Here is a 15,934-nt window from a genome sequence, read left to right as displayed (position 1 = left end):
CTTGTTTTCAAAAAACTTCCATCATCACTTCAAATCATTTCACCTTCAATCCGTACATATCATTTATACACCATTTGTACACTTAAATGGTTTGATGTATTCAGTTGCATCGTTGTGTAGGGCAATTGCAAAGACTAAAACCAATGTAAATCTTCCATAATGTGATAATACTTTATGAACCTAATCACTTTGTCAAGATGTATTTGCCAGTGGATTCCAGTATTTAAATTTCATCATAAAAGATACTATGAAAGGTTTTAATGATGTGCAAGAGATTTCAGATATTAAAGATTTCGGATATTAAAGTTATATGATAAGGATAATTGCATATACTGTATCATTTAGCTGTTGCTCACTGTCTGTTGTGTATGTAAAGATCATAATGAGATCTCTATTACTGACTGTGGTTATATGGACATCAGTAGTTTAATGATTTGCCTTAATCTGAATAAGACGAGAATATGGTTAAGGTGTTTCCATGAGTTTTTTTTTTTTAATGTTCTTTTTATGTTCCCATTTTACATGTTATAGTATAGTCATAGTCGATTAACGTCAGTACGTCTCCATTCGCTGTTAGTTTACTGTGGTGTTTTACTCAACAACTGTTCATGTTCGCCATGACACCATATGTTTTGGTCGTTTCGCTTTTACTTTTGCAACAAGTTGAACTGCAGTTAATTTTCCTCACTATACATGCTAACAGACGACGGGGGATACAAATTCTCATGCAATAGGCCACCTCTGCCATTTCATTGACTAACTTTCATTCATGCCTCTGAGACAAAGACGCACCATTTTTTTATGCCCATATTCAAAATGCACATAAAAATAGGTGGATGAAAGCTGTAGCCTGTGCAATTTAGCATTAAAACTTTATTTATATGATAAACTTTGATTGAAAAAAGAAATAGAAAAATGTTTTTTGACTTTTTTAGTAGGTTTTTTTATTGCAACACATTCAATTCAGATTGCAATTTTCTTTTGCTGTGCTGCTGCCTTCTGCTCTGCTGATAGTGGAGAGAAAAACACCGACCGATCATATTTCACATTGCAGTGTGGTTTATCTAAATAGTGTTTTGTTTGTGTCTCTGTCAGGTACAGAGAAAGTTCGTCAAGCTCAGGGTTGTAAACATCTCCATGTGGTAAATCCTGATTGGTTGTGGGCTTGTTTGGAGCGCTGGGAGCGAGTAGAGGAGCAACTCTTTCCTCTCAAAGAGGACTATAACAAATCACACAGGTATTTATCTTTTACAGCCTTCTACTTCTTTTTCCATCCTTTATGTTCACTTGTGGCTTTCAGTATGAAGTAGGTATTGTCAGTATTTTCTGTTGTGACTGCTGAAATTTTCATTGTGTTGTTCACTCATCACTACAACGCTCATGAATAGAACATGAAGCATTCAACAACTTATTATTTTTCAGCTTGCACTGACACTTGCAATATTAAAGTAATATTAAATAAATCAGTTTCCCTAAAACTTCCTCATGGCACAGTAAGGGAGATGCTTAGCAGAACGTTGATGTAAAGTGAGCGCTGGCCATGAGTCAAGCAAGATTTTTTCCATCTGCTTGTTTACACATAGATTTCATATTTCTTCAATCGGAACTGAACTATGTGTGTGCAATATGACGATTTTTGATGGAGGATGATTAAAATGTCTCCATGATCTGCTTTGCGAGGTATATCATAATATCGTGCTTCTCATTATACACTATAAAAAAGTTGACTCAACTTAAAGTTGTAAGGCAACTTGCTGAAGAGCTTTTTTGAGGGCCCTTTTACTCCAATACGTTTTTGTTTTAAGATGGCGTATTAGAATGAAAACGATCTACGTTCGCACTGGCATTTCATCTAGCCTTTCTGAACAGAAAACGCACATTATGTGACCATACATGCACTGAATGCTGCTTCTGCATATTCTCGTGTCTGAGCTCCAAGCAGTCAGCAGGAGCTCTGAGCACACTTGTCCGGCTGAGAGCAGCTGAACGTCGGCCAGTTTGTCCCGAATTTGCTGCTGGATCTCATCTCTCTGTAGTTGTTAAACACGATTTATAACTCATCTTGTGTAGACTTTTATTTAATGAGTCGGTCTTTTGAATCTATTAGCCCACTTGTGCTCAGGTAACGTGTTTTGGCCGAGCGTAAAAACAAGTTAACATATTAATTTATGTATGCTGAGTCTGCATGTTTGTTTAGAAAGTTTTGAGGTCTGTGTTTAGGCAGCTTATACAAATAAAATGAAATACTACAGCCTTGGCTGTATAGTAAAACAAGAGAGCAAGATCTCATGTAATATCGGAGATCATGTTAGTAGCAGATGTTAATGCCGACCAGTAAAGTCAAATAAACCTTACCATTATGTCACTAATTTACATCTTGCAAGATGTTTCCTTCCACCCAAGTTAGATCAGGGTGAAGGCTAGGTCATGTCAACGTGACCCATGAGACACATCAGGTGGCATCAGTTCAATTTAGAGAAGATGGGAGGTTTGCTTTTCACACCTTTTGAGGAAAAACACAGAGATCGCACTTTGCAGATACAAACACTTGGAAAGAACATCTAGTACAAATCATAAAGATTTGTGTACAACATTTTTCAAATGTCAAGCTACAGAAAATACTTAATTAAACAAAAATTAAAATGCAGATACAAAATGTTATATAAAACTTTTACTACATAAAGTAGCTTAACTTATAAGTAGCATATGTCAGCATTATAAATATAATTAAAAGCACATTTGTAATTATAAATAATAATAATGATGATGAAAAATAATTAATATAGAAAATATAACAACATTAGAAATGTTTATGTACTACATTCTGTCATTTATTAATCATCAAAACATATGCATCATGTTAAAATAAAGTAGTCTGTACCCCACATAACTGGTTGTCGTAGCAGTTGATCTATATGTTCATGTTTATTATTATTTTTTGTTTCATTCAGGAGCAATAGTCCCGGTGCATTTCTAGACATCCATGGGTCTGCCCCGAGGCCTCCCTTCCAGGCCCCTCAGGTTCAGCCTAAGCCGCTGCCAGCACCCGAAATGCGGACCTATGATCCTGTCACTGGCAAACTGATCCGCCGCGGCCCCCAGGCCTCCCGCCCACCTTCATACCTTCACTCACATCCTTCATCATCCATGTCAGCCAAGGGTGATCTCTCAAACCTCAGGTACTTGCTATATATATAATTTTTATGCGAATTCTGCTCATTATAATGTCAGTTTTATACTAATGTTTTGTTTTTCATTCAAAAATTATAATTTTGTTATTAATTACTTACCCTCATGTCTTTGAAATCCCTCGCTACCTTTTTTTCATCTTCAGAACACAAATTAAGATATTTTGGGTTAAATCTGAGAGCTCCCTTATCCTCCATAGGCAGAAACAGTCATGAGACATTCAGGGCGTACTCACACTATGCTATCCGAACCGTGCCCAAGCCCTGGATTGTTTGAGAAGTGTGAGTGCTCTGAATCGGGCTCAGGCGCTGTTCACTTGGCTGGCCCTGTCCAGGCTGTGCCAGAGTTGGGTTGACTTGGACCCCAAAACTGAAGACGAGGCGTGACTTTTACATGATTATTTCATATGGATTTTATAATCATTCTTACTGTTCAATGAACGTAGAGTCATAGATTATTAACGAAGCAAACCCCTCACTACATGACAGCTGCACCTTTAGCAAACCTTCTAATTCCTGCAGCGAAAGGGCTTCTCTACGGAACAGCGCATGATTGATCACTCAAGCGTGCCCAGGCCCGAATGTAATGCGAGTGTGGGCCGTCGGGGAGACAGTAGGGGGAGACAGGAGGCGTGCTTCGGCCTGATTTAAGGCAACTGTACATAGTGCGAGTACGCCTTCAAAGTCCAGTAAAGGACCCAAAATCATTGTAAAATTCAATGTGTAATCATAAGAAGCTCAACTATAGACGACGAGTCTTCGCTGAGGCCAGCCTCCAGCCTCCACCGCTGAGACTGCAGTTCTGCACAAGACTTTTGGCCAGCGGAGAAATTAAAATGGTCTTGCCGAACTGAGTCTGGTTCTCTCAAGGTTTTTTTTTCTTCACTCTCCTATCAGTGAAGTTTTTTCTCCCTCTCCGCTGTCGCCACTGGCTTGCATGGTTCAGGATCGGTAGAGCTACGCATCGATGAATTTGCTCTTCAATGTTTGGACTCTCAGTAATGATTTTAAACCACACTGAACTGAGCAAAACTGAACTGAACTTAAACACTAAAAACTGAACTACCCTGATCCAGTTACTATGTGAAGCTGCTTTGACACAATCGACATTGTAAAAGCGCTATAAAAATAAAGCTGAATTGAATTGAATTGAACTACAGCATGGTGCCACATCTACTACAGACAATATAATGCTTACATATTGGAACTCTAATGGCAATTGGACGTATTGTCTATAGCACTCTGATCTAATGGGGAAAAGAAGACATTGATGTTTTGTTTTTTTGGTGCATAAATGTGTTCTTTGAGCTTCATTGGTTTTGGTTCCTTTTCTGGACTTCAAACGTCACAGGACTGTTTCGGTCTATGGTGGATAAGGAAGATGCTTTTCCTCACGACACTCATGCAGAAACAATCTCACACAGGCTAAATATGCCAAAATAACATCTAAATACTCATCTTTGAAACACAATGGGAAATGTCTTAAGTGAAAGTAGACAAGTTGAGGAAAAAAATTCTTAGCTTATTAATTTTTTTTTATTTTAATCAGCAATAAATAACAGTATTACTGTTGCACTTGCCTAAAAAAATCTTTCTTTGTTCTTGAAGCTGTTTTGATCCCATATAATAGTCTTGTATAATTATATATTTTTATTTTAATTATTGACTTCACTCTAATGTTTTAACTATGCAAGTTAGGTTATTTATTTTCTTCTCTAATGCTAAAAACTGTCATTATTATTGGTTCAATTTATTAGAACGTTACGTGGATAAAAACATGGATGAAAATAACAAATATGCGTGTTTTATTTGTTTACTATTTTTTTCACTGGGTACATTGGCCTGATCAAACCAGCAGTAAAAATTCTTAACCTCAAAATAAGTATGATCCCAAATTTTATACTTGAATTAGGTTTTATAAGTCACAAATTATGACAAAGTATAAGATCATAGTCAGAATTGCATTGCAGTTCAGTTGTTTCCAACTGAATAATTGCTAACAATAAAACAACATATTATACTACTGGGCAAATATATGACCGTTTACGAATTTGCACCTCACAGGAACTATTGTAACTCACCTGATTATGTGACATTCAAACAATTTAATTAAAACAATCTATTTTTTTATTTTAAAATTAATTTTTATTTCTCTTTAAAAGCCAACAACAAGACTTAAAGAGCTTTTAGAACAAAAAAACAAAAAAACACACACACACTCACATTTGTAACCAGTAGGATAATGCTAGAGGTTTTAGTTCTGGCAAATTAAGAAATGAAGACATGCATACAATTGTATTATTTAATATAGCATTATTTTAGTATCACGATTTTTTTTAATACAATTTTTTAAGGTATCGTATTAAAGTTTTATCATGACAATACTTCACAGTACATAAAGTTATTTAAAAAGAGCAAGGGAAATAAAGTTAGGTCTAACTTTATTTTAAGTGTTGCTTATTCCTGTAAATTTACAATTAACTAGATGTGTAAGTAGTATGTAGTTACATTGTATGTACACACTGGTACATAGTATTGACTTGTGTAATATTGGTGTAATTACACACATGTAACAACCTAGTGAATAGTTTAAGTTCAAATGTGTAACAGGACATTACTAACACAATCTTTGGCAAACTAGCCCTTAAATGTGAATTACGGATGTGATTCTACAATTTACCTTAAAACAACATATAAACATGAGGTATTTGTATATTTATATTTACACATACATTTTTTGGCAGAAGTGTGCTGTTGGTAAACAGTTGCACAAAGGTTTAGGTTTTATATATTACACAGTAATTTGTGACCATTTTATACTTTATATTCAGTGGACAGTTCCTGAGGATTTACCCTGTAATTACCCTGATATTAATAAGTGAAACCTTCTGATGCAACGTTAGTTCTGCCATTCTTATTTTAATACAGTGTTGAAATACATGTAATGCAAACAGGTGTTGAAGTGGGAAAACCCCTGCAAGAATATTGCACTTATGCAATAATAGAATAATGCACTTATGTAATTCTTGGTACAGATGTGTACTTTCTTAGTGTTGTTACCAATGTCCAGTTACACATTTGAACTTACACATACTATTAGCTAGGTTGTTACATGTGTGTAGTTACACCAGTAATACGCCAGTAAATACTATGTACCAGTGTGCACATACACTGTAGTTACATACTACTTTTACATCTAGTTACTATGTAAGTTCACAGGTATAAGCGACACTTAATATAAAGTGTGAACAGCCCCTTTAAGCTATATATTTTTTTGCCTAATTATGGTAACCTGCCTTGTTAACATAATTAATCTAGTTATTTCTTTAAATGTCACTTTAAGCTCTATAGAAGTGTCTTGAAAAATATCTAGTCAAATATTATTTACTGTCATCATGGCAAAGATAAAACAAATCAGTTATTATTATAAATGAGTTATTAAAACTACAATGTCTAAAAATGTGTTGAAAAAATATTCTCCCCGTTAAACAGAAATTAGGTAAAAAAAAATAAACAGCGGGGCTAATAATTCTGACTTTAACTGTATTTATATTTCTTAGGCATGTGTATGAAATGTATGTCTTTAAAGCCGTGTATAGGCCATGTGCTGTGCTTGCCGTTTCTTTCGTATTGGATTTCTCATGCTGTCTATTTCGCATTAATCTCTGAGCTCTAAATAAAATCTGTGAGAAATAAAGCATTGCGCCTTGGCAGCTCTGAGATTGTGAAACAGAAATTATTAGCAAATTTCATCAGCACCTTTGGCCATTGCTGTGACAAGGGAATAATAAAAACAAGCCTGTAAACGCTGATCGAATGAGAGGAGGAGAAATCTGCAGCTTCTGCGTCAGCATCTGATGAGGGGAGAGAGAGAGATGTATTAGCAATGAGTCCAGCTTAGGAACAATCATTATTTGCTCATTATTATTATACTGACTTTCTGCAGTGATCTTTAATGAAATCAATGACTACAGCTGTCAACATGAAGACAAAAAAGATCATAAAAATGGGTCTGTATAACTGATAGGATCAAAAGTGTATAGTTTGATCTGTTATCTAAAGATATCTTAACACTATAAAGATTACTAATACTATAGATAGAGTAATTGAAGTATTACACGAGTCTCGTGTAGACCATTTATTGTATCCTTATGATGTTTTCGTGGTGCTAAACTCCTGCCCTCATGAAATATAAATGCATGGAAATTTATTAAAAATGCGTACCTCTCCAGAAAATGGATGGAGTGTGTATTAACTGATTGATTCATAGGTTTCTGCACTCATTGGCCACTTTATTAGGTACACCTTATCAGTAGCGGGTTGGACCTGCTTTTGCCTTCAGAACAACCTTAACCCTTAATCTCCTGATCCACCACATTCCAAAGAGGTCATTTAAGTACAGTTAACTCATTTTCATGTTCAAGAAACCACTGTGCGATGATTCATGCCATCGGAACACTGTGGTAATAAAGGGATGGACATGGTCAGCAACATTACTCAGGTAGGCTGTGTCGTTGACACGATGCTCAGTTAGTACAAATAAAATGTCCAAGAATTGTGCCAAGAAAATAGCCCCTATAGCATTATACCACCACCACCACCAGCCTGAACCGTTATTACAAGGAAGGATGGATCATCAGCACCTTTGGCCATTGCTGTGACAAAGAAATAAAAAAATAAGCCTGTAAACGTTAATACAAGGCAGGATGGATAAATGCTTGCATGTTGCTGATGCCAGATTCTGGCCCTACCATTCAAATCTCGAGACTTATCAGACCTGGTAGCGTTTTTCCCGATCTTCTATTGTCCAATTTTGGTGATCTTGTGCCAATTGTAGCCTCGGTTTCATGTTCTTAGGTGACAGGAGTGGCACCTACTGTGGTCTTCTTCTGCTGTAGCCCATCTGCTTCACGGTTGGACGTGTTGTGCAACCTTGAGATGCTCTTCTGCATACCTCGATTGTAACGAGTGATTATTTGAGTTACTGTTTGCTTTCTATTGGCTCAAACCAGTCTAGCCATTCTCCTCTGACCTCTGCATCAATAAGGCATTTGCGCCCTCGAAACTGCTGCTCACTGCATGTGTTCTCATTTTCTGCCCATTCTCTGAACTATAGAGATTGTTGTGCGTAAAAATCCCAGTAGATCAGCAGTTTCCAGTCCGTCTGACACCAACAACCATGCCATGTTCAAAAGTCACTGAAATCACTGTTCTTCCCCATTCTGATGCCGTTTGAACTGCAGCAGATCGTCTTGACCATCTCTACATGCCTAAAAGCATTGAGTTGATGCCATGTGTTTGGCTGTTGAGAAATTTGCGTTAACAAGCAGTAGAACAGTGTACCTAATAAAGTGGCCGGTCAGTCTCGATTTAAAAAAACAACAACTTTGGCATTTAATTTTCATAATTTTGTTATTGAAATTAACTTATTCTAATTAATAAATCAATTGATACTAATTTATAAATTCTTATGAGTTTTTTGTCTTAATCATTAATACTTCAGTTATATTATATTGTATTATATTAACCTTGACATTTTAAAATATGAAAAAACTGAAAATTATTTTAATTATAAAAATTGTATAAATTATTTTATAAAAAATAAAAACTATAATTGTATATACTTTTCATAAAATAAATGTAAGCCTTAGTAAACATGTAGTAAGAGAATTCTGGGTCTGCGAGCCAGCATTATTCATTATAATAACAGCATGAGGGTGAGTAAAAGATGGAACTTTTGGGTTTCCTTTTTCTTTTAAAGCCAATTTTACATGAATAATTCAAATCTACTGTCAGGGCTTCCTTCCTGTTATTTGACAGTTACAGTAGATGACAAGTAACAAGTTTTATGTTTTTTTAAGAATTCTATATGGTTTAAGGGAAAAGTAGAAAATTAGAATTAACCTAATCAAATCTTCTAAAAGTTTTAGAAATGATCATGTTTGCATGGTAATGACTTAAGTGCTGTCTTTTTTAGCTACTTTCTCTTCCCTCTCACTCTCTTTTTTGCTAGATGTCGACTATTTGTCAGTTGCTTGCATTTTAAGTTTAACACCATATTGCTTTTCAGTTCCTCTTATGTGATTTAATATTTTGACCATGATATTTTTTTCCCATAACCTGGTGACAATCAGTACAGCGAAGAAACGGCAACATGTCAGCAACATCAAATTATAAGGCTAAAAGAAAGTGTCTATTTCTAACGTCTTGAAAGCAGACATTAACAACACAACAAAAAAAATGAGGTGATGTTTTGCACAATTTGTCGTCAGTTTGACAAGTCAGCCACCTTTTGTTTAATAATTTCAAACTGCAATAAAATATATCCACATTTTCAACACTGCTCTTTTTGTTTGCATAACACTTTGAACTTATTATACATTTATTAACCAGTGCTGGAAATTAAAATTTTTGATTGGTAGCACCGGTGCTCCTAACTTTAAAAAATGTGCATCATCCAAAATTTAATCGCACACACCAATTTTTAGCACCATTGCGACAAGTTTTATAAAGATTTACTGGATTTGAAATCAACACTAATTAAACTAACAAGCAAAAACATATATATATATATATATATATATATATATATATATATATATATATATATATATATATATATATATATATATATATGCATGCGCGAGGAAAATATGTCTCAACGAAATCTCGTTATCAAAAGAAAATGCATTTTTTTAACATAACTGAGTGACCAAAAAGTACATGGACCGCTCACCGGCCCTGTACGTGCTGCTTGACATGAATGAATCTGTTAACGGTATAACTGTGCTGTTCTCACGGGTGGTGTCTGATATTGCACTGATGCTCTTGACATATACTGTGCCTTATTATATGCATACATCATGTTAATAGCAATACCGGTCTTTTTATGAGTAGCGATGTTAGTTTACTCAGTGTAAGCCCATTTGTGATTGTGTACATGGTGTTAAATTTGACATATATCTGCCTCTTGCACAGCGGACAGCATCTTGCGATTAAATGAAAGATTTAACAGAAGCTCTCATGCTAGATGTGGCAAACAGTTACCTGAAAATTCCATCCCACAGACTTTTCATAGCGGACTTGAAGCCAATGGAAGTCTTTTATCCACTCTTCGAAAAGTGTAGATGGTGAATAAACATTCAGCACATGATCACTACTAAATGTGTAATCATTTGAACTTTACATGCCATGGTTTCTAAAACAAAATCTGTCAGTGTTATTTTCATTCTCATCCTCAGCGCTTTACATTTTTTCGGTAGTAGCTCTTCCTATCATCCCAAGCCAGAAGGCATTAGCCCCTTTCACACAGTGATACCGGTAAATATCTGGAAAATTTCCGGAACGACTTTACCGGTATATTCAAAAAAGCGCTGTTCACACAGGCGAGGACGTTACGGAAATTTTCCGGAAAAGAGCATTCACACATTCATTCCAAAATACCGGTAAATTCTGACGTCATTCACCACAAATGAGCTTTAAACGGCTGCGCTTGTATTTGTAAACATTTGACTAAATTACAAACTCTGTGGATGATCAATATTGTGAACAGCTTTCGCAGGATCACTTTCTCATGTCGAGATGTTCATAATATGTGCGTGTGCAAGCGCTCACAGGCTGTTTTACAGGCACACGCAAAGCTTGAAGGTAAACAAACAACGGCTTATCATAAGCATCTCATCGATGATTATTTGCACAGTTGGCATAAAGAAGAACATATAAACGTGATCTGACTAACTTCTAGCAGCTAAATGTGTCTGGAAAAATATTCAAAGGTTTTTATTCTCACAAACCGCGCGGACGTAAATGCGTCTGACTGTTGTGATTGGCTAAAGCAGACGTCTCACGTCAGCACATTCTAGACGTGCACGCGCTTATTACCGTAATCTTCCTTCTGCATTCACACAGCGCAGCATTCCGGCAAATTGCCGGTAATGTTACAACTTCTCTTTCCGGAAAATAGCCAGAACGAATTTACCGGTAATTTCAAAAAGGACCTGTTCACACATACAACCTTTCCGGAAAATTGCCGGCAATTTTCCGGAAAGGTCTGTATGTGTGAAAGGGGCTATTGACTGAGTGATTGTGATTGACAGCTGATATTAACCAATCCATTCACGTTCAGTTCTAGAGCAGTGGCTCAATAAGAAGAGCGCGCTGGCTGGGCAAGCATTAAGGATTTGGCTTTTTTTTACCGCAGCAAGTTGTCAAGACAACTATTTAAAACCATTCCTGAGCGCTGCGTTTCGTATTTCAAGTGCAAAGATGTCTCCCGAATCCGCGGATGTGATAAACATTTTGGTCGCACACAACAATCATATGCACTCGCACAAATGCTCCCAAATATATTTTGAGGTCGCATAGCTAAAATTTCGGGTGCATATAACATTTTTTAATTATTGAAATTCTAGATTCACAGACATTATTTTTGACACATTATTTAAAATATGTGGCTAAAAATAGCTATTAACTTCTCTCTTTTTTTCTTTTTCTTTTTTGGTGGGGTCAGTAAAAATTTTGGCAGGGCAAGTGAAAATCTAAACCACTGGCCTGATCGGATCAGTAGAAAACATCCTTAGCCTTGAACCCTGCACCTACATGTTATTTTGAAAGAAACCACTTATGGATTGGCTGGTTCAGGTGTGGATTGTGGTTGGGTCTCATCTCTGCAGGTAGGCCTCCAGCTGAAGGATTGGGATCCCTGTTACCCCTTTCTCATCTCAGATGGCTGTTCGCTGCTCTCAGCTTGAACACAGACTGCTCCTGTTGGTCTTATATCTGCCTTGTCCTTGCTCTTGCTGTCCATGCAGGGAGCTGCAGATTTAATAAAGCAGTCCTCTGTCCTCGAGAAACCATTTATAAGAGTTCACAGCCAAGTTTTAAATTTAAACCAGAGTTCTACCTGGCTAACTCTCCAGACAGATTCGCACTGGGTGTCTGCAAGTTGAAGTAATATTTCATAATGAGCGTTCAACGTCGTCTACAGCAGGCCTGATGTGTTGAATGAATAGCCTGACTGCATGGAGCCTTGTTACGACATGTCGCATGTAGGCTGGCAGCGAGAGCTCTTGCGCTGCTGATGAGTGGATGTTCTGGTCTCCTGGCAACTGGGCTTGTTGAATGGTTCAAGAGCAGAAAATAAGAGGACACAAGCATCAATACAAAATCACCCATGTTCCTCTTTTGTTGCTAGGTAGCAAAGGAGAAAAGAACTGTATGTGCCACTCAAACATGTTTTTCAGAGGAATGCGTAGATGGATGCCTGAAAACTTGCTCATGGGAAACTGTAAATATCAGAAAGTTCTAGAATTTTGATGCCTCCTTAAATCAATCATTGACACTGTTGGACCAGGAAAAACTCTGTGTTCTTCATACATGCTTTAGCAGTGCTTCCCACATATAGACTTTACTTGGGTGGGCCCAATTATGTTTTGTGTCACATTTTTATTTTTGTGAGTTAGCTGTGTGCGTGTCTAGATGACTGTCAGCTGTGGCAGGAGTGATTGGTGCAATGACTTGTGGGATTTGTAGTTCAACGGCAATGTAGTAAGTCAGGGGTCATCAATCTCGGTCCTGGAGGGCCGGTGTCCCTGCAGGATTTAGCTCCAACTTGCCTCAACACACCTGCCTGGATGTTTCAAGTATACCTAGTGAGACCTTGATTAGCTTGTCCAGGTGTGTTTGATTAGGGTTGGAGCTAAAATCTGCAGGACACCGGCCCTCCAGGAACAAGTTTGGTGACCCCTGTAGTAAGTAATCACTGTAAATCACTGCTGGTGATCACAACACGGGGCAACATGTAAAACTAAATATTTTTACACATTCACCAATTATTGAGAATTTATGTGTAGTAAAGGTAGGGCTGGACGATATGGCAAAAATTTGTTTCACAAAACATTTTCTAATATCGGTCGAAACTAAACTTGCAAAGTCTAATATACCTCCAGGCTTTTAGAACTTTAAAAAAAAAAGTTACAAAAAATGAATGTTCACTTTCTATTTGCATTTAGCCTTTACAAGGGAATGTGAAATAAACTTATCAAGTAAATAAAACTCTCAGACTCTTATTATCTTTTATTGTCTTAGACTTATTGTTTATTTACAATATATATCCATTTAAACTAGAGCAGGCTGATTATTAATATAAACAACAAACAAACTCCTGCAGCCAGTATTGAAACAAAAATACGACACTGACTTAAGTTGCTCCTCCACCCTGTCCCTAACTTCACCATAAAGTGCAGGTATAGCGGTGCTTGAAAAATATTTCCGACAAGGGATCTGGAATTGGGGGTCAAGGACTGACATCGTTTTCCCGAAGCCCACACCATCCACCATACTAAATAGCATCATGTCTTTAGCCAAGACGTTTGTAATAGGCCTAGTAATGTCTTTATGACGTTTAGACTGTTTGTCGAAAGGTAGTTGACACAGCTGGTTTCTGTTTTGGTGGTGGTTATGTTGAGGCGACAGGTTGGCTTAAACTTTTATGACTCTCAGTATGTTCTATCGGGTGGAACTGCTTCAAATGGTGGAACAGATTTGATGTGTTCCAGCTGCTGGTCTGCACCATTCCCTGGCACATTTTGCAGAGCACTGGAACTTAAAAACCTAAACCATTTCCTCTCTTATCAACTATTTTGTCTGCATTCTTACATTGTTCATTTACATCTGTATTCAGGGCACTAATTTTGTAGCTAAAACTTTCTGCGACAGAGCTTGTAATATGTAAGGATGTCACCAGAGTGGCTTTTTGGTTTCTTTTCTTGTGCATCCCAGCCACTAGTACCCCATCTGAAAGAGTTTTTAGCATCGGGCTAATGTAGTCATTCAACTTCACTACTTGTAATGTTGCCATATGTATTTAAATAATGAAGGTTTGGTTCTTTACTTGAAAGCTCAGATTTGATTATCAGAATTGTTTTTGTTAAAAGAGTTTGTGGTTTACTGTGTGATTATTATAGTCACCCTACAGATGTTAATCAACCTGAAGTAGTCCTATCTCTCACCAACTATTTTTTCTGCGTTCTTGTATGTGGAACCTTGCTCATTTAGATCTGTATTCAGGGCACTCATTTTCGCAGATCATTTTCACTTTCTTCAATGGTGCTTGACTGCTGAGATCTGGCAGTGTGTCTGTGATGGATGTCATCACGCAAGTGACATCACGCTCTTTCTGATCGGAAATGGGTTTAAAAATCGTATTTCATTATTGAAAAAAAAGAGTACTGCGGAAAAAGGGATTGACAGGTGGTAGTTTGTGTGTAACTTATCTTTATTTATTTATTTATTTTATTTATTGATTTGGTTATGGGTAAAACAAAGACCATGCGGGTCAGGTTGTTGAAACGGTAGGCTACAAATAAATAAACTGTTATGAATTAATTCATTATTCATAAATAATTAATCCACTGCCGCCTACGACGACAATGCCATCGTCCATTGCGATGTTTCACATTAGACATTGTACGATGCCAAACTGGTCGACATCGCCCAACCCTACTATGAGTAGTAATAGCATCCCATAAATAACATTTATAAAACTTCTTTTATGTGCATATTTTTGCTGAATACCTCATTTAAAAAAAATAGTTTTAGTTGAACAAAATGAAGAAATGCACATTTTGCAGACTCCTTGACCAAAAATACTCCTTTAATCATGGGTTTAAACAGACCGCAAGAGCACATGCAGTGAGGTTAATCGATTCTTCACTCGCCATCCATTTCCTCGAGCCGAATGATCATAATTATCGTTCCGTGGCTCCTCTGACAGAACTGCAGACGTGATTAAATGTTTGTTGTGTGCTTGCGGACAGGCGTGTGCTGTTTGTCTGTGTTTGATTGCTTATTTAGATGTTCCTCAGTCCGAGCGAGACGCTGTTCGAAGCAAACTCGGCCAGTTTTGCTTGATTGCCGAGTGACTGATTGCGTCGTAAGTTGCTTGACCGGCTGCTGCTCTAGAGTTTGTGTGTTGAGCGATTGATTGTTGATGTGTTTGTTCAGGTCAGCTCAGGGGTCTCAGCAGACAGATGAGCCTGCAGGATCGAGTCCAGACGATGAGCAGCCCGGACCTTCGCGCAGAAAACGACAGCCCAGCATGTCGGAAACCATGCCGCTCTACACACTCTGTAAAGAAGACCTGGACAGCATGGACAAAGAGGTTAAACGCACACATACACACACAGACTCTCAGACATAATAGTCATATATTCTATCCCTATACCCCAACCCTACCTCTAAACCCAACCCTCACAGGAAATAATCTGCACTTTTACATTTTCAAAAAATAACATTCTGTATGATTTGAGCATGTTTACCTGTAGGTATTTACATTAGATGTCACCTACGCTATTGTTGTCTATTGGAAGGAATGCATCAATAGAGCTGCCATTTTAGTACAGGCTAGCGCTTCTTTGAAGTGAATGTGGGACCAAGGTGTAGTGGAGCACTGGCCATCTGGAGCGATCATATCTATACGTATATCTTTGATTGGGGGTTTTCCCGCAGGTCAGTATGCAAATATTTTTTTTAATTATGAAAATTATAATTTTACATCTTTTCTATATCGATGGATATGTAACCGCACGTGCATTGCTGACAAAGAATTTGTCTTTATGGAAATCGTTTTTATCTAATCAGTGTCCTGAAACAACTACCCAGTCCCCCCCCCCCTCCCCCCAATCTTGCTTTAACTTCTCATTCTAACGGAGAGAGCGATTAGTTTAGTTTGTGAATGAATCCCCGTT

The 15,934-nt window shown here is 37.2% G+C and overlaps 1 protein-coding gene and 1 long non-coding RNA gene across 9 annotated transcripts in view; one reads left to right on the top strand and one right to left on the bottom strand.

Moving 5' to 3' along the window:
• The window catches only part of ctdp1 (CTD (carboxy-terminal domain, RNA polymerase II, polypeptide A) phosphatase, subunit 1), a 214,229-nt gene that overhangs the window by 51,549 nt on the left and 146,746 nt on the right, over positions 1-15,934 (top strand). For all 8 annotated transcript variants that reach the window (XR_015515860.2, XR_015515861.2, XR_015515858.2 and 5 more), the window contains 3 exon segments: positions 1,096-1,237; positions 2,952-3,179; positions 15,192-15,348. Coding sequence is in view for 2 of the 8 variants with exons in the window: in NM_001002873.1 (NP_001002873.1) it covers positions 1,096-1,237; positions 2,952-3,179; positions 15,192-15,348 (527 nt within the window). In the remaining 6 variants the exon portion in view is untranslated.
• Positions 10,187-15,414, bottom strand: LOC148679767 (uncharacterized). Its single transcript, XR_015945319.1, has 3 exons — positions 12,904-15,414; positions 11,265-12,761; positions 10,187-10,489 (listed from the first exon to the last, which is right to left on the bottom strand). It is a non-coding gene; the product is annotated as an uncharacterized LOC148679767 (long non-coding RNA).

Source organism: Danio rerio, chromosome 19, assembly GCF_052040795.2.
Source record: "Danio rerio strain M-AB ecotype USA chromosome 19, GRCz13ab, whole genome shotgun sequence".
NCBI classification, from domain to species: domain Eukaryota; kingdom Metazoa; phylum Chordata; class Actinopteri; order Cypriniformes; family Danionidae; genus Danio; species Danio rerio.
Note: the sequence above shows the minus strand (reverse complement) of the source record. Positions and strands in the feature narration are given on the sequence as shown.